Below are 25,263 nucleotides of genomic sequence, written 5' to 3' on the forward strand. Positions count from 1 at the left end.
AACCGAATCTCACTTCCTAAAATAAAATCTCAAGTTGAAAAAGATTGTTCTTTTAAAATTCTTTTTCCACATTTACCATCAATGCACTACCAAGCCATATCCCCAGGCCCTTTGGCTCTTCCTACCTGTATTGACTCTCTCTGACAGACCTAATGAGAAGAGGTTCTGGTCTTTGGGCTTTTAAAGCAAGAGTGTTACAAAGGTAGCTTTTTTTTTTTTTTTTTTTTTTGTGCCTTAAAAGACATATAAGACAAATGACATGTGGGAAAAAACCTTCAAATGTCCGCTTAACCACACAAGACAGTGTTTCAACTAGAGTTCCAATGGGCTGGTACAAAGAAGTCCCTTGCACTTTCGGTACGCTTTACATTTAAACTATGTGGCCATGAGCTTCATCTCCTTTTATCCTCCCAACAATCATGCTCTGAGTGGGGAAGGCAAAAATCAGTATATCCAGTTTACAGATACAGAAACTGAGGCAAAGGTTTGTTTAGTTAATAAGCGGCAAAACTATAACTGAAACTTACGTGTGGTTGTTTCAGGATCATTTTTGTTTAGGTTGTGTTATTTTGATTTCTGAAACGCTAGGAAAGTTGTATGAAAGATGTCAAGGCTCAGGAGTAAGTTTAGCACCTCTGACCCTGCATTTTAAGTTTGCAACTTGCAAAGTTTTTGTCTTTTTTGTGTTCAGGAAGCGTAAGCAAGACTTGACAGAAAATTTGATGAGAAGATGCAACAATCATTTTCACATTAAGCCAATAGATAAAAATTCAGAAGATACTATCAAGAATCTGTGTTGGCATCATCTAGTATAACTGTCATAACTTGGCCTTCCAACAGAATGAGATCATTATATGTCAAATAATATTGAATGTGCTGTTGCTTCTTCAGAACACGTGTATTTTATGGAGACAAGAAGAAAGAGATGAAAAGGCATCAAAGACACTTTTCATTTTTCCAAATGTGAAGACTTGGGAGTACAGTCTTGGGGGTGCTCCTAAAATAAAGAGCGGAGTTACAGCATGGGAAAAGATCATAATAGGAGAGTCACCATGGTGAGGAGAAGACACGGGAGCTGAAGAGAAGAGCTGGAGGCCACATTAGAAATATCTAGTGCTAAGCGTGAACATTCTGTTTGTGAGCAGAGTTGCTGGGAAGTAGAAAGGAAAACTACAGTGACTAGCATTGCTGCAGGTGGGATTAAGCAGAAAGCCAGGGCAGCTAAGGGAGCTTCAGGATAAAAGGCTGAAAATGTCTCCGCAAGCTCAAGCAAGTCACAGGACACTTAGGGAGCCCAAGCACACTTGGAAAGAATTAAGGATAGAGTCAAATGAGGAGAATGAGGCAGAGACTGAGCAGGTCTCCCTGTGGGGTCCTGAGGATTGCGGCAGAGCAGAACATGCTAGGGCTTCAAAGGTTTTTGACAGCTATATCTGCTTAAATGTGCTGGGGAAGGAGAAACTTCACTCTGAAAGACACACCTCAGCCCATTTATTGTTTCAGAAGAAGGCCTCTTAGCTTCTTGTTATAGTCTCATGTTGAGATTAGATCCCCAGTGAAATCTGGCCTGGTGAGAGGTGTTTGGATCATAGGGGTGGATTCTTCATGAATAGTTTGGTGCCATTCTCACAGGAGGGAGTGGGTTCTCACCTTTAGTTTCTGAGAGAGATTTCCCTCTACCCCCAAAATGTTGGTTGTTAAGAAAAGCCTAGCACTTCTTCCTCTCTTCTTTCCTCTCTTGCCACGTGGTGCCTGCTTCCCTTTGCCTTCCAGTATGAGTGGAGGCTTCTTGAGGTCTCAACAAAAGCAGATGCTGGCACCACGCTTGTACAGCCTGCAGAACCACAAGCCAAATAAACCTGTTTTCTTTGATAAATTACCCAACACAGCCTCAGGTATTCCTTTATAGCGTCACAAATGGACTGAGATACTTGTATTCCATATGCCTGCAGAACTGTCTTCCAGAAGCCCAGTTTGTTATCTATCCTTGTAAATATAAACTCACTAACAGGTATGGTTTATTGTGGAGCAATGTACATGCCTACAGCCTGTTCTCCTATTTCGAGGCCTCCATCATCCTAGGACACTCGATTCAACTTAGCAGGGTTCAGTTGCTGGTCCCAACGTCTGTCTGGATTAAAAGATCCCTGTGCAATTACTGAAGAGAAGGCAGGTCCATTCATGTGTCTCTAGGGTGTTGCCTTCTCAGGCAGGGGTTGGTGAAAAGTGGGGATTTCTCACACCTGCATAGTGGATTGCCCTTCTACCTGGCCGTTTCATACCACCATTCAATACAACTTAGATATACAAAGGAAGACCTGGTGCAAATTCAGCATAGCAGCCCGCCCACTGTGGAATCCTGGACACACTGGTTCAAGGGGGAAAAGACCATTTAATCTGGGTTGCCTGGCAGACCAGTTTCCTTGCAGAGCAGGGCAATGTGTAAAATGCAGTGCACTACTTGTCATCCTCTATTCTGGCCAGTCAGCACAATTATCTACATGAAGAGCAAGTCCCACTGATTTCAGCAGGAGCATCCCATGCATGCCTGAAGTCATCAATTTTGCCCATAGAGCTTTGCTCTAAAACACAAATTCTCTCTAATAGGCATCCGCAACTGCGTACTGAATAAATATACCATTTGCAGGCATGCAGATTTTAGGGACCTTGGGCCCTTCCCCCATGCACAGGTTTCTGGCATCTTTGGTCCCCTTACGGTGAGGGGAATGAACACCACTGTAGAAGCCATACTTCTCTGCGAGGAGGTTCACATCTTACAGACATCAAAATGAGTTTTCAATTCCGACTCAGTCTAAAAAGTAAAAGCATCGAGCTTTGTTCCACATGAACTCAGAGGGCTAAACGGAAAGTCTTTTATCAAAGCCTCTTCAGTAGGGCTCCTGCACCACTGCTTTACATAAAGGATGATGATTCAGGCTGGCTGGTGTCTGCATCTTGGCATCTGTAGTCTCTACCCACCCCCTGACCAGTTTGTAGAATAAGTTTATTGGCTTAGTTTTCCTTGGCCTGGGTGAAGCAAACATGGAAAGATGACAGCAGTTCAACTTCCTCTAGTTGATATTCTAATTATCCTGTTAAAATCTAATTATATGCCGTTGCTTAAGTCAGGGTTCTCCAGAGAAACAGAACCAATAGAAGATGTGTGTGTGTAAATAAAGAATTGGCTCACATGATACCAAAGCGGACAATTCCCAAGATCTCCAGGGTAAGCCAGCAAGCTGGAGACCCAGGAGAGCCCATGTGTTATTCTAGTGCAAAGGCCCAGGAAGTTCAAGACCCATGAAGAGCCGATGTTTCCGTTCAAGCACAAAGACAGGAAAAAGCAAATGTCCCAGTTGAAAGGTAGTCAGGCAGGAAAAATAATTCCTCTTACTTGGAAGAAAATTAGCCTTTTTTTCTGCTTGGGCCTTCAACTGATTGGATAAGGCCCACCACATAAGAAGGCGCCATCTGCTTTACTCAGTTTACCAATTTAAAAGTTAATCTCATCCAAACACACCTTTATGAAAACACCCAGGATCGTGTTTGGCCAAATCTCTGGGCACGCCAGGGCCCAGTCAACACATGAAATTGACCATCACAGGAATTAAGGAGAGGGTGTTTGTGGCACACAGCAATGATTAAAGAGCCAAAATGAGGAGAAAACATTTTCTAATTCAAACACAATTTTTCTGCCTCCTTTGAATAAACACATGATGAAAGGTGGCCTATTTAATACAAACTCAAGAAAGCCACCTTGCTACTAATCCCCACCCTAAGCTTGAAGAGACATTGTTATCACTTAGGAATTAAACTGGTGTTTCAAAATTACTTTCCCAATATGTTTCCGATGTAGACTCCTTAAATCTTGTGGAAATGGTCTGAGAATAATTCTACATCCATTTCCCAGATGAGACAAAGGAGGCTTAGGGGGTGGAGTGGGAAAGTAGCTTGTTTAGGGTCGTATTTTTGGAAAACAAACGTGCCTGCATTTTTAAGAATTCAGGAGAATGCCTTTACTGTCCTCTCTCCCCACACTTTTAGTATATGGTGGAACTTCCACCTGTAGAAATGATGGACATCCTGGTTGATTCAAGAGTTGACTCACCAGTAGGGAGAAAGCAAGGGTTTTGAGGGAATGTTTTTCAAGGGGGGACTTCAGCAGGTGCTCCCTCCTTGAGGTAGCTCATTTTTAGACACTTGGCCCTGGCTCTGGATCCCAGGAGATTCCTTGGTATTTGGGTGGCATGCAGGGTACTGCGGGTGACCCATCCCCTTCCACAGGGCTTTACTACTTGAGCATGTCCAATTGCTGGGAGCCATATCTCTTTGCCCAAAGGTAACAGCTCCAGAAGCAGCCCAGGAATAATCAGTGATGGGAGTTGGAGATAGAGTTGGGAATGAGCTCCCTCATTCCTCAGGTGAGAAAACTCTTGAGATTCGCATTCTATACTCCAGGGTTTCCCACAGGCTAAGCTAAAGTAGTAGCCAGGCTGAAGACATGTGCCTGCGGCATGCACAGTTAAACAGGGCCTTGTGACCTGCTGCTGCTGTCTTGAAATTCTAATAGTTTTTGAGCAAGATATTCTGCATTTTATTTTGCAAATTATGTGTCTGGTCCTGGTGGTAGCTGGCATGATAACATATTTTTATTGGCTGGTTTCTCTTCTCTGTCTGACTTCCCCTATCGATCTTTCCTGTACTTGCTGGTAACTTACTTGCCCTTGAATTCCTGTTACAGCAAGTACTTCTGGAAGACCCCAAACTAGACTGTTGTAAATGTCATTATAATCCTGACTAACACTGTAAATAATCAAACAAAGCCATCCTACTGTTTTATTCAAGTCAGACAATAATGCACATGGGTTGAATAGTCACCAAAAATAGTCATGTTTCTATCTTCTGTCATTACCATACCTCATTGTAATATCCAAGGGGTTTATTAGGAAGTAATAACCAACTAAGCTTCCCAACTCCTCTGCACTGCAGACCAAGTGCTCAGGTGAATTCAATATGCAAATCACTCCCTGAAGAAGTAGGGCAATAAACAGCAGCAGAGTTGACATTTCAACAATGGCTCGGTATGCCATCTGTTTTAAAGAAATTATTTGTCTTTGCCAGCATGTCAAGAAGAGTAAATTCACATAATTTGGGAACTACTAAGGCACGTACATTCTTTATTATTTACAATGACAGGATTATACATAGACATCAAGTCTTTTTGGTAATGTCCAAAGAATGTTTTTTAAAAACAGGCCAGGGAAATATGAACTCTTCATCGAGTTCAATATTGAGGCAAGATATTAGAGTGATTCATTCTTCAATTAAAGTTTCAGGAAATGATGTAAAGAAGAATTCTAGTTCAGAACCAGATCGGATAAACTCATCAAATGGAAAGCCCATGTATTCTCCATTTTTATAGCCCTAGGGTTCAGCACAATGCCTGGAATGAAGTCAATGCCTGATAAATATTTAGTAACTGAAGTGAAGTTCATTTATGGCTGTGCCTTGAGGTTTGAGTACCAGAAAATGAAACTGACTCACCCCTACCTAGGGAGCAGCTAGCATTTTTCCCATTAGTTCCTTCTTACTGGCTGGAACCTACTTAATGGGCGAAGCCCCAGGCCGTGAGGACAGTCTGGGAGGAAGAGGATGAAGGCAGTGAATGGGTAGCAAGTTGGGGTGAGATACTGCATGTGTCTGGTGGTTGTGGTTTAGGCACCTGAAGTAAGAGGGGATCCCATGCTTGAGAGCTGGCTGGAGAAACAGAAAGCCATCTTAGGCCTTTCTCATCATGTGTGAGGCTTATGGCCAGGAACTTTTAAGACCAAGTTCATCCATCCTTAAGGCATTCTATTCTTCAGTATGAACCCTGTTACCAACTTATGGTGAATTACCGGCAAGGCACAATGCTTTTTTTATGCCATACCTTCTGCATCATTCAGAAAGATGGTATCTAGCTACCGTTATCTCAATCGTTTTTAATAATAACTAAGGGCCAGGCACAGGGGTTCATGCCTGTAATCCTAGCACTTTGGGGGTCTGAGGCGGGCAGATCACGAGGTCAAGAGTTCAAGACCAGCCTGACCAACACGGTAAAACCCCGTCTCAACTAAAAATACAAAAATTAGCCAGGCATGGTGGCATGCGCCTGTAATCCCAGCTACTCAGGAGGCTAAGGCAGGAAAATCGCTTAAACCCGGGAGGTGAAGGTTGCAGTGAGCCGAGATCGTGCCACTGTACTCCAGACTGGGTAACAGAGTGAGACTCCATCTCAAAATAATAATAACTATAATAACTATAATAACAATGAAGATCGATGCTTGAGTTCCTGCTAGCACCTGGAATGGTGTCAAACACTCAGATGCAAAAGCACATTTAATGTTCTCCATAATGCTTCAACTATTATTATTATTCTCTCCATTTGGCAGATGAAGGAATTGGGGCTTAAAGAGGTTCAGGAACCTGCTCAGTTCCTTGGCAAAGGAAGAACTGCAGGAGGCCTCTGTGACCATAGCACCCAGGCTGTGAGACTTGCAGGAATCAATGAAAGCACACTCAAAATTGCAAAACTCGAGGGAAATACATGCTGGTAACATTACCAAGAAGGTCTAAGTTCTGTCCAGAAATAGCTGGATAAGCTTTGCAAATTTTCTAGTGTACTTAGATCTGATGACTGAAACACTGTCTTTCCACAGAGCCTCAGGAAATCGGAACTTGAAAAGGGCAGACAATTTGAAGTTCAGGTAGTACACCTACCTCCCTCAAAAAGTTGCAGAAATTTGGGCCAGGGGAAAGCATTAGAGTGTATCTAGAAGAACCCCTCTCTCTATGGTCGAGGAGACTTAGACACAGAGACAGTGAGAGACGAAGCATTTTGAACTAAGTGACAGAATCCAAAACTTTGCTTCTGATTCCTCCCTGCCCTGCCACCACCAACATTCATTACCATATTACACTGTCTCTCCATCACTTTTAAATCTCCTTAGAAAAACCTGACTCAGTTATAACCCAGAGAGTAAGTTCTTTTTTTCAAAAATTATAAGTTGTATATGAAAGGAACTGATTTATCTAAACATGTTTTGAAGCAGAATTATAGATAAATACTTTGAGACCAGGAAAACATTTTGACTGCGTCAATGGTGAGGGGAAATGACATCTTTGGAAATGTGACACATTCGTTTGGAAGCAGGGTGGCCAATGCCCACTCCAAATATGTTCTTGTACACTTAGGATTCCTTCCAAATGGCTCTGAAGGTAGAACTCATGTCTGAGTTTTCAAATGGGCAGAAACTCACTTTAAAGTATATTTTCCCTCTGTTTGGGAGCTGACACAATTGAGTTACAGGCAGAGACTGTTTATCACCAAGGCATGAAAGTCTCTCTTCAAATTCCTCCAGCTTTTATAATCAAACAATAACATCTCCGGAGTATAGGTTTGAGCTACATAAGAAACATATTGGAAACTGATTCAATGCTCCTGGCTTGGCTGTAACCATGTTTCATAACCTGGTAACCTCTCAGCTTGCTCTTCCCCCTTCCTGAAAAGCTTTTAGCTGCAAGAAGGTGGCAAAGATAAAGCAAACATCATCCTTTTATCTGATCCTGTGCAAAATGAGTGGAGCAGACACTGTACCAGTGATAAGATGATTGCTAAATGACTCTTCTCGCATTCTATCAATGGGCTGATGAAAGAAATTAAGACTGACATTGATAAGTCATTTTTCCAGGCACTACCGTTTTCAAAAAATAAGGATTTCTCTTTGGAAGCAGTAAGCCCTGGTTGCATGCCTATGACTCATTAAAAAGTACCCAGATCAGTTCCACCTTGTAACAGATTAACTGGAAACATACATAGTTTTCCTTTCCCTATATCCCATTTTCTTTTTCTCTGGCACATCCTCTTTAAGGAACATCCTCTTTAAGGATTCATTCAAGCCAAGAACACCCTGTTCTCAAGATCCTTTTCCTACCTACTTTTCTCAGTCACACATTTCATTAAACAACTCAATTTTCATCTCCACAATTGGCCACAGCCCTCACCCAATTTATCATTCTAGCATTTTACATCTCTCTCAAGCTAATGTATTTCTCAAACATGCCAGATTTAATGGACATATCATTGGGAATCCAGGTGAAACTGTGGATTAAAGAAACTGGTGACTAACAGGAATTCTTGATGTTATTTTACAGGATGGCAGATAAGGAAACAGCTTGTTGAAATCCCCTTGGCTTGCTACATGGTAAAACTGGCTGAAACTGGTTGGAACCAATACAGCTAACTAGAATATGCACAGAATAGACTTGCTTGCCAGATGAGTGACCTTTTGACACCGTAGTCAGAGGTGACAACATGCTAGCAGCCCTCGCTCTCGGAGCCTCCTCGGCCTCCGCGTCCACTCTAGCAATGTTTGAAAAGCGCTTCAGCCCGCCACCGCACTGTGAGAGCCCCTCTCTGGGCTGGCCGGAGCCAGCTCCCTCTGCTTGCCCGGAGGCGTGGAGGGAGAGGCGCGGGCGGGAACCAGGGCTGCGCGCGGCGCTCGCGGGCCAGCGCCAGTTGCCGGTGGGCATGGGCTCCGCGACCCCTCAGTCGGAACTTCCAGCCGGCGCCGCAGGCCGGGGCAGTGAGGGGCTTAGGACCCAGGCCAGCAGCTGCAAAGGGTGCGCCCGGTCCCCCAGCAGTGCCAGCCCGCCCGCGCTGCGCTGGAATTCTCGCCTGGCCTCAGCGGCCTCCCCGCGGGACCCAAAGCCCGCCATGCCTGATCGCCGTCCCCCACCCCTGCACGGCGGGAGCTTCCCGAGGAGCGCCGCCCCCTGCGCCGAAGCCCCTGGTTCCATCTACCGCCCAAGGGCTGAGGAATGCGGGCGCAGAGGCAGAACCGGCTAGCAGCTCAGCCTGGGGCCCGGTGGGGGATCCACTAGGTGAAGCCAGCTGGGCTCCTGGGTCTAGTGGGGACTTGGAGAACCTTTATATCTAGCAAAGGGTTTGTAAATGCACCAATCAACACTGTCTAGCTCAGGGTTTGTAAATACACCAATCAGTACTCTGTATCTAGCTAACCTAGTAGGGATTTGGAAAACTTTTCTGTCTAGCAGGCTGTGTCTAGCTAAAGGATTGTAAACACACCAATCAGCACTCTGTCTAGCTCAGGGTTTGTAAATACACCAATCAGTACTCTGTGTCTAGCTCAAGGTTTGTAAATACACCAATGAGTATTCTGTATCTAGCTAACCTAGTGGGGACTTGAAGAACTTTTCTGTCTAGCAGGCTGTGTCTAGCTAAAGGATTGTAAATGCACCAATCAGCACTCTGTGTCTAGCTCAGGGATTGTAAACGCACCAATCAGCACTCTGTCAAAATGGACCAATCAGCTCTCTGTAAAATGGACCAATCAGCAGGATGTAGGTGGGGTCAGATAGGGAAATAAAACCAGGCTGCCTGAGCCAGCAGTGGCAACCCACTCAGGTCCCTTTCCACACTGTAGGATCTTTGTTCTTTTGCTCTTTACAATAAATCTTGCTGCTGTTCACTCTTTGGGTCAATACTGCCTTTACTGCGAAGGTCTGCAGCTTCACTCCCGAAGTCAGCGAGACCATGAACCCACAAGAAGGAAGAAACTGCGGACACGTCTGAACATCTAAAGGAACAAACTCCAGACACACCATCTTTAAGAGCTGTAACACTCACCGCGAGGGTCCACGGCTTCATTCTTGAAGTCAGTGAGACCAAGAACCCACCAATTCCGGACACAATAGCTGGAATTTCCACCATATGTTTCAGACCAACTCCCCCTGCATTTGCACATGTGACTTATGAAGAGGCATGAAGAGACAACAGCACACACCCTAGGGATTTTACAAACTTCGCCCTTTCCTCCACCAATCACTCGCCAATCCCGAAATCCTCTTCCTAAAATTTCTCCCCTCAGTATGCTGCTTTTAGGCTGGCATGGGAGACAGATTTGAGTTAGTCTCCTGTCTCATTCGGTTACTTTGCAGTAAACTTTTCTCTGCAAGAGACTGGTGCTGCGATGTTGGGCTTTCCTTTCTGTGTGGGCAAATGAACCCTATTTGGTTTGGGCGCACTGGTGGAATGAATGTGTGGATCATTTTCATGGATGTGGCTTTTCATTAAGTACCTGTGACTGAGTTCTTAGAACAGGGACAGTGACTTCCAAGCTAGATTATAGGGGTTTTGTAAATCTACAAGTCATTTGTTGCCAGTCTTAAAAAAACAAACACATGAATCACTGCTGCTTTTCAGTCGCTAATTTTTTATTCTCTTCTGGCATAAGAAATGCTAGTTTTAACAGCACCTAAACCACAGACAGTTCAACCTATCTTTAATGTCTAGTAAACTCGGAATCATCTGTGGGAGAATGGAGGACAAAGATGAAAATTCAAGGGTTGCCCACAACTTCTGTTTTTAACTCCTCCTCTGACACCTGATATGCTTCAAAATGATGACCTGAAACTTTATAGTTGTGTTGGGGACATATCCCTTTCTTTCCCTCTCTCTCTCCTCTTGGCATCTTTCTTGTGATGCCAAAGAGCTGCTCCAAGGGTAGACAGAAAGAGGATTGGGATGGGGGATGAATGGCACAGATCAGAAGAGCAAACCAAAGGCAGGCTGATGTGGCCCATAGATGTGTTGCATTTTGTTTTGGATGGTGTTTTTGTTTTTAACTTGAAAAAATTACAAAATGTACTTCAAATACAGGAATGCATATCATTAAATTATTAAAGTTAAATCATCATCATAACCCACCCTAACAACTTTAACCATGTTTTAAAATTACTCATGTACTCCTCTCTGATTACATCCTTCAACCACCACTACCCCTTGATAAAGTAACTATCTTGTTAATTTCATGTTATTCATTAATTTGCTATTTGTTCCTTCTTACCATATTGTTTAGTTTTGCTCACTAAACAAATAGAATCATCCTGTAAGTGTTCTGCTACAATTGGCTTTTTTTTTCAACCAACATTGCTTTTCAGATGAATCTATCATGGTACATGCAGCTGAAGTTCATTAATTTTCACTGCTGTATAGTATTCCACAGTAGAGGCATTTCAAAATTTGTCTATACTTTCTACTGTCAATGAACATTTGGGTTATTTTCTAATTTCTGCTTTGATGACAATGCTACTACAATCAGGGATAGGGCCATGCCTTCCAAACTTTTTAGACTACTATCCACAGTAATATATTATTTTTTATATCATAAACAGTACATCTTTATATGTGTATCTATTTATAAATGTAACCAAAATGTCACAATATTTTTCCTTAATGCTTGTATGACACTCCAAAATTTTCATCAGGAAAAAGAAATAAAAAGAAAACAAAAACAAATGCCAACCTTAACTCACAAAATCGATTTCATGACTCACGGATGAGTACAGTTCAAAAAGTCTTTGTTTAAAATATATTTTTTCTGTTATTAATACAGTTATACCACGTTTCTTTTCTTAAATATTGTGTGGTATTTATTTTTCTGTCCTTCTACTTTCAATTTTCCTGTGTTGATATTTAGATTCATTATATCTAAACAGCTATAGCTGCTTGATAATCTTTGCCTTTTAATTAGAGATTTTAATCTATTTACATTTATTATAAATCCTCTATGTTCAGACTTCTACCTTTTATTTTATGCTCTCTAGTTGTCCAGCTTTTCTATATTTTTCTTTTTTTTTCATGTTTTCTTTTGGTTTGCATTTCTCCTCCTCACTATTTCATTTTCCCCCTAGTTTTTCCACTACTTGGGAAATTTTATATTTTATTTCTACTCTTAAATCTCTTTAACCTAGAACTTTTCACATGCAAATATAACTTATTAAACTAATATATTAATCATTTTCCTTAACAATATAAGGACATTACTTGCTTACTGCCCATTCCCACTCATTTCCAGTTCTATTATTGCTCAGGACTTATTTCTCTGTTGACATATTTAATAATGTACTTTTATTGTTATATATAGAGTATTTACCACTGTCTCTATTTATTAGTTCTTGTGTTTCAGATCTTCCTGAGATAATTCTTCTCCTGTCTGATGTAAACTCTCTAGAAGTTGATTTAGTGAGGATCTACTGGTAGAAAATTTATTATCATTTTTTTCTAGCCTTGGAAAATGTCTTTGTTCTTGAAGTGTAGTTCCACTGAGTATTCACTTCTAGGCCAATAATTAATTATTTTGTCTCAGATACAAATTATATCTTCAATCACACTGAAGATATAATTCTAACGTCTTCCAGTTTTCATTGTTATCAGAAAGAAGTTCACTGACATTTTAATTGTCAGTCCTTACTAGGTAATCTGTATTTTCCTTTTGTTGTAATATCTTTCCTTTATTTTTGGTGTTCTACATATTCACCAAGATGTGCCTAAGTGTAGATTTCTTTTTATTTATCTTGCTTAGAGCTAATTTGGCTTCCCGAATCTGAGGGTTGGTAACTTTCTTTAATTCAGCAAAATTCTTAGTCATTAATTCTTTTAATATTATGTCTGTCCTTTTCATTCTATTCTCTCCTTCTGGAGCTGTAATTAGATGTAGGTGGATTTTATCATCTTTTCTTTGATGTGTCTTAACTTCTCCTTCATATTATCCACTTCCTTGTTTCTCTGTGATGCATTTTGTGTAATTTTTTCAACTGTATCTTCTAGTTAAGTAATTCTCTCTTCAGCTGTGATAAACACTATCTACCAACTTTTAATTTTTTGGAAGATTTTTTTTGGTTCCTTTCTTAACTTCTATTTCCATTTTTATTTAGATATACTAAATCTTTTTATATTCTATATTGGATAATTCTCAGTTTTGCAGTCTTTGCAGGACTCATTCTATGTATTACTGTTTTTTCTGACTCTCACTAATGAGTCATTCTTTTCCCCCTCATGTTTTCATTGATTTTTTATTGTGAGTTAATTTTGTTTGGAACTTCATTTGTAAGTAAAGTTTAGAGTGGGTGCCTTGAGAGAGGATCTGAGATGGGTTCTGCCACATTCCAAGGAGTACTGTTAATCTGAGTCTGCATTGTTTTTTAACTTTTCATTATGGTAAATGTCAAATGTACTCAAACTGTAATATATCCTCACATACCTATTGCCCAATCTTAGAAAATACTAATCTTCTGCCATTCTCATTACATCAATTCCTTCTTTCAGTTTCTTCTCTGGAGTATTAGAAGCACAACTGGGACCCTTTTGTAATTTGAAGCTGAGGGATTCATGGGACACAAAAATAGTGAATTAGGTCCCCGAGCCACATGAGTGCAAACTAATGATTCACAATCTTCAGAGGACACATTTTCCTCTTCTTTTTTCCCCAGCTATTGTCAAGACAGCATTAAGGCTGAGTCAGGAATTTATTCCCAAAGTCTTCCTCTCCAGGGCAGCTTTGAAGTTACTGCTCTTTGGAGTCCAGCTTTATGCCGAGGAGGGGCTTGTGAGTCTTTGATCTAACATTTTACCCTAGTCAGGCCTTTGGCTTTCATTATGTTAACAGTTTAGCTCCTTAAAACCAGGTTCTGGGTAGGGTGAATGATGGGGATTTGAGGAACGATAACACGTTTTTCAAAGTCTGAAGAGTTTCCCAGGATATGAGACTTTCGGTGTTGAAACTAAGAAAGTCCCAGTACACTGGGACCACTGGTCATCCTAGCTCCAGGCCACTAGAGACTAGCACATGCCCCATGGGCAAATGCTGGGTATGGTATTCTCTTCTTCCTATGGATTCTGGCTTTCTTGCCATTCCTAGCCTGTGATGAATTCTTTGCCTGCAGCTCAGCCATACATTTAAGAAAATATGTAGAATTTTATATCCTATACTTTTAGTAGATGTGGCATTCTGCGAAAGGATTTTGAAATTCTAATTTGGCATATTGCCAGATAAAAGAAAGTCCCTGATGATTCATTCTTTTGAACGGAGCCCACATTTAAACATATATCATATGTCACATAAGAAATTTAGGAATTTGACTTCTGGTGAAAAATGGAAAGACTTGCTACATAGGGCTAGCATTCTTCTATGCTAACAACTGGAGCTGCTTCCCTGGAACAGGTCATATTCTCTATATACCTCAAATCCCCATCACTCATATAATATATGCATGTGCGTGTCAAGCCCAGCCTGTACCACTCATTGACCCAGGAGCTTTTTCTGCGTTTGTAACTCCTGGCCAAACAATCTACAAAAGGGACCCTTGGAATCTGGTGCCTGAGAGGTGATCTAGGAAACATCTGGTCATCACTTAGAATTCCTGGGGGTTATTTAACTTTCACTGCTACAGACTGTAGTCCTGGTTTGGATGATGGTTCCACTCCATCCTCGTCACGCTGCTGAGCAAGGCACGTAGCTTTGAGAACATCCATTTCCTCATCTGCAAATAGCGACCATCACACTTAACTTGCAGGGCTGATGTGAGGACAAAACAAGGCAGCTTACATAAAACACCCAGGCCAGTGCCAAGCATATAGAAAGCTCTTAATAAGGAGTAGATAGTAATGTAATATATATCATTGTCTTACCTTATTCACAATTTTCTGTCACACTGGACAGCTTTCAGGTGTTTGGGCTGAGGCACACTGCTATCTGACTTTGTTTTGACCCTCACCTATTCCTTACTATGCCATAAGTTACAAACACAGGCTTATACTTACTTTAAGTGACTTAACTGCCTTTTGGGAAGTTGAAGGGACTGCACAAAATCAGTTCTCTGTACAGCCAGTTCGTTTTCTCCAACTTTGTACTTTAGAGCAATAGGCCTTGGAAATGGGTGGGGAAAGGGAAAAACTTACTTAATATGTCTCACTGTTGCCTGTTCAGTGGAGCCTTTCCCTTTCAGGTACCTGGGTTAATTCACGCCACCTCGTAGGGCTGCATGTCTGCCTCTGGCCCTGGCAGCTCAGCTTCCTGATCTGTGGCCCATCATTCTTCTCTTTCTTAAACGTCAAACCCTTCCTTCTTGCACTTCTCAGTTCCATGGCAGGAAAAGGTACCAGCCCCATGGCTCATTCTTTTAGAGTCTGGGGGTGCTAATCTGAGAACCACACTGTGCTATCAGCCAGCAATGCTCACTGTGTGCCTTTCCAGAGATTACCTGTATCGTAACAAGCCACTGGGGACTTTCACTCAAAGGAATCGCCAGTGGGTGGGAAATTCAGACATATTCTGCTAGGCTGGCATGAGAGCTCTTTTTTGGGAAGGGAGCCCTTTGGCAATCCTTAAATATTCTTGGTTGTCTATCTTTTCATATGAATACATGATTCCATTTATCACAGCACATCACTGATCAGGGAAGAGTGTTTCTTGAGGAGGAAGCTGACTGGTGCATTTGGTTGGCTCAAAGATAAGTGAGAGAAAATGAAGAAGTATTTTATTGTAAAAGTCTAAATATGAGCACTGTAGTGATCAAAAGTGACATCTTAACACATAGGTCTTCTTTTGAAAATATCCATAGTCTCTGTATTGTCTGTAGGGCTAAGTTCAAATATCTAAGCTCAGCTTTCAAGGTCTCCACCATCTGGTCCCATCCTACAAATCCAACTGTATCTGCACCTCATCCTGTGCTCTAGCTAAACTGGTCTCTTGTGGACTCCCCTACCCTCCAGTGTGCCATGCACCTTCCTATCTCCAGACCTTTGCTCACGCAGTTTCTCTTGACTTCAAGGACATCTTTCCTTTTCTGATGAAATCCTATCCCTTAGGACACTCTGCTGCAGATCAGAATCACCTGCGGATCTTTGAGAACTACAGATGCTGGGCTCCCATCCTCAGACACTGGGATTTAATTAATATGGGGTGTGATTTTGGTATCAGTATTTTCAGAGGCTTCCCAGGTGATTCTGATGTGTAGCAAAGTTCGGGAAAAATTAGACTAAATGGCAAATGCTCTTAAACTTCACTGTATTACTCACTCGCTCTTGCCTTTTTCTGACAGACAAAAACCAGCGTTCCCAGTTCCACTAAAGCGGGGCTCTGCACCCTGCTCTGTGCCATCAGATGTATGTAGAGCACACCTTTCTCTTATCAGTGATCACACTGCATTTGAATTATCTATGTGCTTCTCTGCCTCCTTGCTCGACTGGAGTTCACGGAGGGCAGATACTATGTCTTATTCCTCTTTGTATGCCCTGAAGCTGATACAGGGTGTGGTTTGCAGCCAATGTTCAATATAGGCTTGTTGGACTAAATAGAACTTAGCTCCCTGGTGCAATCCATAGGAGTAAATATTTTACAGGAGTGAAAAAAAAATTTTACAGGAGTGAAAAAGCCATACTTTTAACACTGTAAGTCCATAATTCTCTCTCTAGTGAAAAAACAGAGGAAAGGAGTCATAGACTAGGATTCAGTATGCTCACAAATACAGAAACTTCCGCCAAAGCTTTATTTGGTGACTGTCTCTGCTATTGAGAAGAAGGCACTCACAAGGAGCAAGCTGACAGTAAAACCAGACAACCAGTCAGGAGGGAATGAAAACCATGGAGGATGACATGTAATGTTATAAGTACAGGGCTTGGGGCGTAGTAGGTAGTCAATGAATAAATATGAATATTATTATTTTCAGTCCTTGGTCAGAAGATATCACATGGTCTTGTTTCCATGGACCTAACTTCATGACAAGCAGGGTTTACATTTCAGGCTGCCTTTGCTGGCTGCAAAGCTCTCCCTTTTGAGTTTATCACTTGTAGTTAGTTATAAGTGGGTGAACTCAGTGCAGCCACAGTGGACATTTCCTTGACCAAGCTACTAGTCTACAGTACCTGTTAAATGTTATTTTGTATGTCTGAAAATGCAGAAGTAAAATTATCTTGGCAAATATTACTAAAGGATCTGAACCATATAAAATCACGACATCCTATTCCCTATCTATCCATAGGCATGATTATCTAAGTAGTTTCGTGCCAGTCTGATAGTAGTCAACAGAATAGTATCTATCAAAGTTATTGAGAACATTTGCACTTCCCACTCACATTTTGTTCTGATTATCAATAGCTCTTCCTGCCTACAATTAAGCCTAAATGTGTTAGCACACTATTAAAAATGTGACACTCGACTTAAGCAGCCTTCTGCTCAAAAAGTTGTAACAATATGGTCAACTTTCTAAGATATACTTTTATTTTAAATATGAATGCCATTTCCTCTACGTAAAATTTCTAAACTTTCTTCAAATCTTCTTGGGGAGGAAATTGTAAAAGTCTAAATATGAGCATTGTAGTGATCAAAAGCGACATCTTAAAGTGACTTCTTGAGAGAGATAATTATCAAGGATTTTGATTGCCAGGTACAGTACTAGAAGTCCTAATGTCCTATTTAATTTTAGGGAAAAGATAATTCTAGATGCATTGTATTCCACAAAATATTTATTTGAACATCTATATACTTTGTTGGTGCACAAGTATATATTTATTCATACATATGGTGGTGGCAAATTAATCCAAGTCCAACATGTTTTCTCAAAAAGTTACTCAAGGTTAACTGCACAGAAAGCAGAGATCGTTCAAATTATGCAAAATAGGAACTATGCATAAATCACTGAAATCAATTACATCTTTTCTAACAACTCTCCAAATTTGTTTTTCTATGGAATTTTTTTTTTTTTTTTTTTTTTTTTTTTTTTTTTTTGGAGACAGAGTATTGCCCTGTCCCTAGGCTGGAGTGCAGTGGCACGATCTCGGCTTACTGCAATCTCTGCCTCCTGGGTTGAAGTGATTCTCCTGTCTCAGCCTCTCGAGTAGCTGTGACTACAGGGACTACAGGTGCATGGCACCATGCCCAGCTAATTTTTGTATTTTTGGTAGAGACAGGGTTTCATCATGTTGGCCAGGGTCGTCTCAATCTCTTGACCTCGTGACCTGCCCGCCTCGGACACCCAAAGTGCTGGGATTACAGGCGTGTAAAAAAAAAAAAAAGAAAAGAAAATCATAAGGAATGTAAACTGTATGAGGCAGAAGGACAAGATAGGAGAGTCTGGCACTGCTCCATTAGCTTGACCACCTCCCTCTGGGCTTTCATGTGTGACAGCAAGAAATTTCTATTCTTATTTAAACTATGGCACTTTAGAGTTTCTTCTGCTCCCATCCGAACCTAATTCTACTGATACTAATGGTTAGAAAAATCCAGTCGTGGATTTAAAAATCAATGTGGTTTGGAGAACTCAGATGATTGGATCCACATATGGATAACTACTGTTAGACATGTTCTATTAGGGCTTTGATACAATGAAGTAGGTCCCAGAGTTCCTTTCATTCTGATAAGCATCTAGGTCTTGGGTTTTGTTCTCTCTATATAGTGAAGCACTTGCTTCAAGCGCCTGTGAGATCTTCCCCTCTTTCCTGACCAAAGAAACAACCACAGCCATCAACATTCTGGCATTGGACCAGGCATTCTCTCCTCTGCTGGGTGAAGAAGCTGCTCTATTTGCTGACCTTCAGTTGAATGTGGTGTAGAGGTTCCTAGATAATAACAACTGTACATCATACGACTCTTTTATTCTTTCTGTCTCTACCTAACTGCAGATGGGCACATTACTACTGTAGATAAGATGCTTTATGGTTGGATGATAAAAGCTTATAAGAACAATGTCTGTGTTACCAGAATGGCCATTACACATGATGCTCCGAATCTCCTCTATTTGGCTTAACATAGCTTTGTCTCAATTCTTAGCCTTAACGCAGGCTACTTTTCAAAAGTAGGGTTCTACCACAAAAAACCTCTTTTTTCCTCTGGCAATGATTCCTGTGTAGTTCACTGAAGTAGGCTTCATCCTGTCTTTTCTTTTGCAACCCAAATTTGCTCAAACCAGTACTGAGTGCCCCAAACTTACAGATCCAAAGATCTGTAAGTTTTCTTTTTTCCTTTTTTTTTTTTTTTTTTTTTTTCCTGAGACGGAGTTTTGCTCTTGTTGCCCAGGTTGGAGTGCAATGGTGCAACCTCGGCTCACCGCAACCTCCACCTCCCAGATTCAAGCGATTTTCCTGCCTCAGCCTCCCAAGTACCTGGGATTACAGGCAGGTGCCACCACACCTAGCTAATTTTGTATTTTTAGTGGAGACAGGGTTTCTCCCTGTTGGTCAGGCTGGTCTCAAACTCCTGACCTCAGGTGATCTGCCCGCCTTGACCTCCCAAAGTGTTGGGATTACAGGCGTGAGCCACCTCGCCTGGCCTGAGTTCTTCTTAACTATGAATAAAACTTTTCCTGAGTTCTTGTTATAATACAAACATGTGGTCGAAAAAGGTACCTGTATAATCCGTTACTACACAGATGTGAGTTAGTTTACCACATTAGCTAGCTAAAGTCTAGGAGAGGATAAGGAACAAAGAAATGAAACACCCTGGAAAAATGGAAATATACTGATTTATGGTGTTAAGTTACTCAAAGGTATTTACTGAGCACCTATTGTCCCTCTGCATGATACATTAGCTGCAGACAGGAGAGCCCCTCTGGGGAAGAATGGAGGAAGGACAATAGATTGGGGTGACAGGATGCTTCGGAGGCAATATCAGTTTCTGGAGTAGGGAAAAGAGCACCTCACAGGCAACTTCACAGAGCTATCCAAGGAAAGTCAGAGCATCAGGGTAAGACCACGTCCTCTGTCATGCTACACTCTGGTAGCAGGAACCCTTCTGGCTCCTGCAAAAGAGGCTAGGAGTACACCTAGACAATGGGGGAGGGTAAATAGACCTCATTCAACCAGGGGGCACTGTGGCCTATGCCCTTTAGACTACTGGGAAGATCATTCTTTTCAACTCTTTTAAGTTGGTGGTAAATAACATGTATCTTTCATTTCATGAACACCTACCATACAATTCCAATAGGATTCAATTTTTTGTGTGAATCCTGTTGGATTCTGCTTCAATAATATTCTCCCCCAAATTCCTCAAAGGACATTTTCTCCTCTTTATAAGATTTTACAAATCCCCTGTTTCCTCCTAGGGAATTAATTTTTATTATAACTGGCTGATGTTTTCAATACAAGACAAGGAATGGTATTTGAATTCCTACTAATTGTTAACTGTAGTAGACAATTAGTATAATATATAGGGTAAAGGCATTATAGTTAGATAGCAGGAAAGAATAATTAGAAATACAGCATTTGTGATCATTGTTGTTAATATTTCTATTAGGCTAGGCTAGCCATTTGCTTTGTTTAGTCTGACATTTATGAGGGCAATTTTAAAGAAAAAAATGTAGTTGCTTTATTTTACTTAAGCATGAATCTTGAATTTCAATATCGAGCAGGTTTAGTTAATATCTTTTTTTTTTTTTTTTTTTTTTTTGAGGCAGGGTCTTGCTTTGTCACCTGGGCTGGACTGCAGTGGCGTGATAATGGCTTACTGCACCCTTGACCTCTGAGGCTCAACAATTCTCCTGCCTCAGCCTCCAGAGGAGCTGGGACTATAGACACATGCCCCCATGCCTGACTAATTTTTAAAAATTTTTTAGTATAGATGGGATCTCACTATGTTGCTCAAGCTGGTCTTGAACTCCTGAGTTCAAGCAATTCTGCTGCCTCAACCTCCCAAAGTACTGGCATTACAGAGATCAGTTACTGCGTCTGGCCAAGTTAACATGTCTTCTCTTGTAATCAACTCATAACATTTGGATTAAACTAACGTGATTACCCTTAACCACAGAAATGCAAACATTCAGATTCACAACTTTCCTGATTGTCCTCTGTCAAAGACATTAGTTAGTATTGGTTAGAAGAACAACACATTTAGATTTGCACAGTTGCTGCTATTGGAAACATATTATGGTTACAAAATATTGCAAGAATATGTGACAACACTTAGGTTTGACAACATGAACAACAATGGTATTATCAGGGTACAAAATATATATATTCTTGGCCATTCTTGTGGAATTAAGATAACAACCACTTGACTTTGTTGAGTCTCATTCAGTCTTGAAATGGAGGGACTTTTTAGAAGGTCTGTGGAAAGCCTATTGACTGGCTAGCCTAGGAGACATGCTCAGCCCTCTTTTCCCTGCTATTTCATGCAATGGAGGCTGGAAAGCAACATGCTAACTTTCCCAGCATCCTTTGCAGCTAGGATTGGCTGTATGATTCATTTCTCATCAATGATCCATAAGATGGAGTCTATGGGGGAACTGTAGTGAAGTTTTAGTCTTCCTTACACTTTTGTCTTAAAGGTAAATGACTAGAGTGGTGGGAGTCAATTTGCAACCAGAGGCCACAAGCATAAGGACAAAAAGCTAGCAGGATAATCATGGCCAAGTAAATAGATACGATGAGCCAATATTGGCTCCTCTATTTGGCTTAACATAGCTTTGTCTCAATTCTTAGCCTTAACGCAGGCTACTTTTCAAAAGCAGGGTTCTACCACAAAACAACTCTTTTTTCCCCTGGCAATGATTCTTGTGCAGTTCACTGAAGTAGGTTTGATCCTGTCCTTTCTTCTCCAACCCAAATTTGCTCAAACCAGTATCGAGTGCCCCAAACTTATAGATCCCAAGAGTTCTTCTTAACTATGGATAAAACTTTGCCTGAGTTCTTGTTACAATACAAATATGTGGTCGAAAAAGGAACCTGTATATAAAGCGCTTTTGATGACATTGTTGAGCCGCTACACACCTTTTTCATGTTTGCCTTCCTCCAGTCTTTTAATTCTATAAGATGATTAACTTTATTATTTATGCAATGACTTGTCAGGCTTTTTTGTTGTCGTTTACTTGTGGCCAACAGTAGCTTATTCATATGGTTCTCTACCACTTTGAAGACATACATCTGCAATGATCTGAACATCAAGTCAATCATCTATCAAAAACATCATTCAAATGTACTTCCATTAGATTACTCTAACGCAGCACTATCCAACAGAACACTGATGAAGGAAACATTCATATAGAACACATATGTTTGTGTGATGAAGGAACATATGTGATCTATTTATGATATAGAACATACAGTCATGTACCACAAAATGATGTGTTGCCCAATGACGAACTGCATACATGATGGTGATCCCTTAAGATTATAATGAAGCCGAAAAATTCCTATTGCCTAGTGACATCATAGTTAAACGATTGTAATGTCATAGTGTAATCCATTACTCACATGTTTGTGGTGATGCTGGTGTATAAAAACCTATGTGCTGCCAGTCATGGAAAAATCTAGCACATACAATGATGTATAGTACAGAATATTTGATAATGATAATAAGTGACTATTACTGGTTTATGTATTTACTACTATAGTGCACTTTTTACTGTCATTTTAGACTGTACTCCTTCCATTTATTAAAAAAAGTTAACAGACTCTGGCTATTCCTTCAGGAGGCATCCAGAAGAAGACATTGTTATCACTGTAAATGACCGTCCTATGTGTGTTATTGCTTCTGAAGATCTTCCAATGGGAGAAGATGTGGAGGTGGAAGACAGTGATATTGATGATTCTGACCCTGTGGAGGCCTAGATAAAATGTGTATTTGTGTCTTCGTTTTTAACAAAAAATGTTAAATGTGAAAAAAAATTTTAATAGAAAAAAACTTATAGAATAAGGATATAAAGAAATATTATATTTTGTGCAGCTGTACAACGTGTTTGTTTTAAGCTAAGTATTATCACAGAGTCAAAACATTAAAAAGAATTTAAAAGTTTATAAAGTAAAAAAGTGATGGGAAGCTAAAGTTAATTTATCATTGAAGAATTTTTTTTTCCAATAAATTTAGTTTAGCCTAAGTGTACAGTGTTTATGAAGTCTACAGTAGTATAAGGTGATGTCCTGGGCCCTCCATTCACTCACCACTCACTAACTGACCCACCCAGAGCAACTTCCATTTCTATAAGTGCCCTATACAGGTACATTGTTGTTTATCTTCGATGCAAATTTTTTTATTTTTTATTGTTTTAGACGGAGTCTCACTCTGTTGCCCAGGCTAGAGTGCAGTGGCATGATTTTGGCTCACTGCAAGCTCTGCCTTCTGGGTTCACACCATTCTTCTGCCTCAGCCTCCCAAGTAACTGGGACTACAGGCACCCGCCACCACGCCCAGCTAATTTTTTTTTTTTTTTTTGTATTTTTGCAGATACAGGGTTTCAACATGTTAGCCAGGATGGTCTCGATCTCCTGACCTCGTGATCCACCTGCCTTGGCCTCCCAGAATGCTGGGATTACAGGCATGAGCCACTGCGTCCGGCCAATACTAGCATTTTTTTAACCTTACCTTTTCTATGTTTAGCTGCGGGTAGATAGACAAATACTTACCATTGTGTTATAATTGCCTGCAATATTCAGTACAGTAACATGCTGTACAGGCTTGTAGCCTAGGACCAACAGGCTATACCATATAGCCTAGGTGTGTAGTAGGCTATACCATGTAGGTTTGTGTAAGTACACTCTTTGACATTCGCACAACGTTGAAATTGCCAAATGACACATTTCTCAAGACATATTCCTGTCACCAAGTGACATGTGACTGTACAGAATACAGGGCCGCTGAACATTCAAAATGTGGCTAGTATTTTTGATGAAGTAAATTTTTAATTTTATCTTGCTTCATTAATTTAAATTGAAATAGCCAACACGTGGCTAGTGGCTATCGCATCAAGCAGCACAGATATAAAGAATTGCTACCTATTAAAAAATATTTTAAGAGATTCCTGTAGTTCTCTTAGAAAATATTCAGCTTGTGACTTTATATATATTATTTCATAGGCCCAAGAACACCTCGTTATGGAAAAATGATGACTCAGCAGGGCTTTGCACAATGTCATGTTTGAAGGCTGTTAAACAATATTTAACTCGAATATTAGCTAACTAGGCAGAACTGATACCAATTTAAGCATTTTACATTGACAACTATAATAAAGGATGTCCTTTTGGAATAATAATCTTATTCAGACTACTCTTTCAGTTGTTTGTGAAGACTTTTGTGTTCCCAATTACGAATGAAAAGAATAATAATGGCATGCCAGTCTCATTAAGCCATGGGGGTACAACTCTCTCAGACAAACTATAAATTATCGTTTGCACAAGACCGCTGAGTATGCTAGAAAATCAGCCACAAAGTGCGCCAACATGGCGCCGAGTAGTGGGAGACTGAGAGTGGGCAGCTAAAGATGCTCCAGGTGAAAGGAGAGGAGAAATGGATGCTGATGATACTAGACACTGGGGATCTGTGAGGCCATCATATTCTGGGACACGGTATTCAGCACTATCTCCTACACCCAAATGTGACTTGCAGAAATGATTCCAAGATGCCTCTGTGTCTTGTGTCAAGCTAAATAATCAGCACGCTCACATGCATGGCTATATTTAGAGCCTGAGGAACGACCAATCCTTCAAGTGTCTAGGGTGGCCTGGAGCAGCTAAAGGTGTCACTTCTTCTATCTCTTGACAAGGATGGTAGTCACAGGCAACTCCTCCATCACTGGTTACCTCCCAGCTGCTGAAAAGAGGTCAGCGAAGTTCCTGTGTGCTGGGAACTTGAGTTCCTTCAAGGTTATGCACAATTTTAAGACGTGGCTGACAAGCTGAACTTATTTCAGAGACAGGACTATCTATATTCTGAGTTTTCACAGAAATGATGTAAAAAGTGAGTTGAGAGTTTTGGCAAACCGAATTTTCTTATTCTATATTTGCTACTATGTGTAAAACATTCAATTTATCAAATATTTCATTTAAGAAAACCACCACCCACACTCCTAACCACTAGGTGTTGTTGAGACAATTATAGAAACTGGATTACTCGGTATCACTTTGATTTCACATTGACAAATACTTCCCATCAGTTTGCATTCTTTTACAAATACCCATGTTTTCCTCATAGGTGCTGCTTTGACCCATTTATTTTATGGTAATGTCCAAGGTCTAAGTTGATAACGGCAACCATGTGTGAATAGTTAAGACTCCGTCTTGATAGAGGGACATGGTCTCTAGGAAGGTACCATATCTGAACGAAGGATACATTTAGAACAAGTCTCAGTAAAAGACATATAAATATGTGAATTTTTACCTGTGATGTGGCTCTGAAATACAGAATCTGCAACTGCATCATCTTCATCCTCTTGCAAGCTTTCATTTGCCTGTTTTACCTGGAAGAAGAAGAAAATGATGCAAGTTCTTATTTGTTTTATTAAAAAGATCCTTTTGCAATCCTCAGAGTAATGATACATTCTATAACAAATATTTGGGCATAGGTGTGAGTGTTTGCATGTATATACATGTGTGAGTATGTACGTATACATATAACATATATTTTTTTATTCCACTTTTCCACACTCCATCATTTGCCT

General features: G+C 40.7%; 1 protein-coding gene across 6 annotated transcripts in view; it reads right to left on the minus strand.

The window, feature by feature from the left end:
* The window catches only part of NCKAP5 (NCK associated protein 5), a 983,546-nt gene that overhangs the window by 81,882 nt on the left and 876,401 nt on the right, over positions 1-25,263 (minus strand). For all 6 annotated transcript variants that reach the window (XM_073019623.1, XM_073019626.1, XM_073019624.1 and 3 more), the window contains one exon: positions 24,984-25,062. In XM_073019623.1, the coding sequence (XP_072875724.1) occupies positions 24,984-25,062 (79 nt within the window). The remainder of the gene's footprint in view (positions 1-24,983; positions 25,063-25,263) is intronic.

This window comes from Chlorocebus sabaeus, chromosome 10 (assembly GCF_047675955.1).
Source record: "Chlorocebus sabaeus isolate Y175 chromosome 10, mChlSab1.0.hap1, whole genome shotgun sequence".
In the NCBI taxonomy this organism is placed as follows: Eukaryota; Metazoa; Chordata; class Mammalia; order Primates; family Cercopithecidae; genus Chlorocebus; species Chlorocebus sabaeus.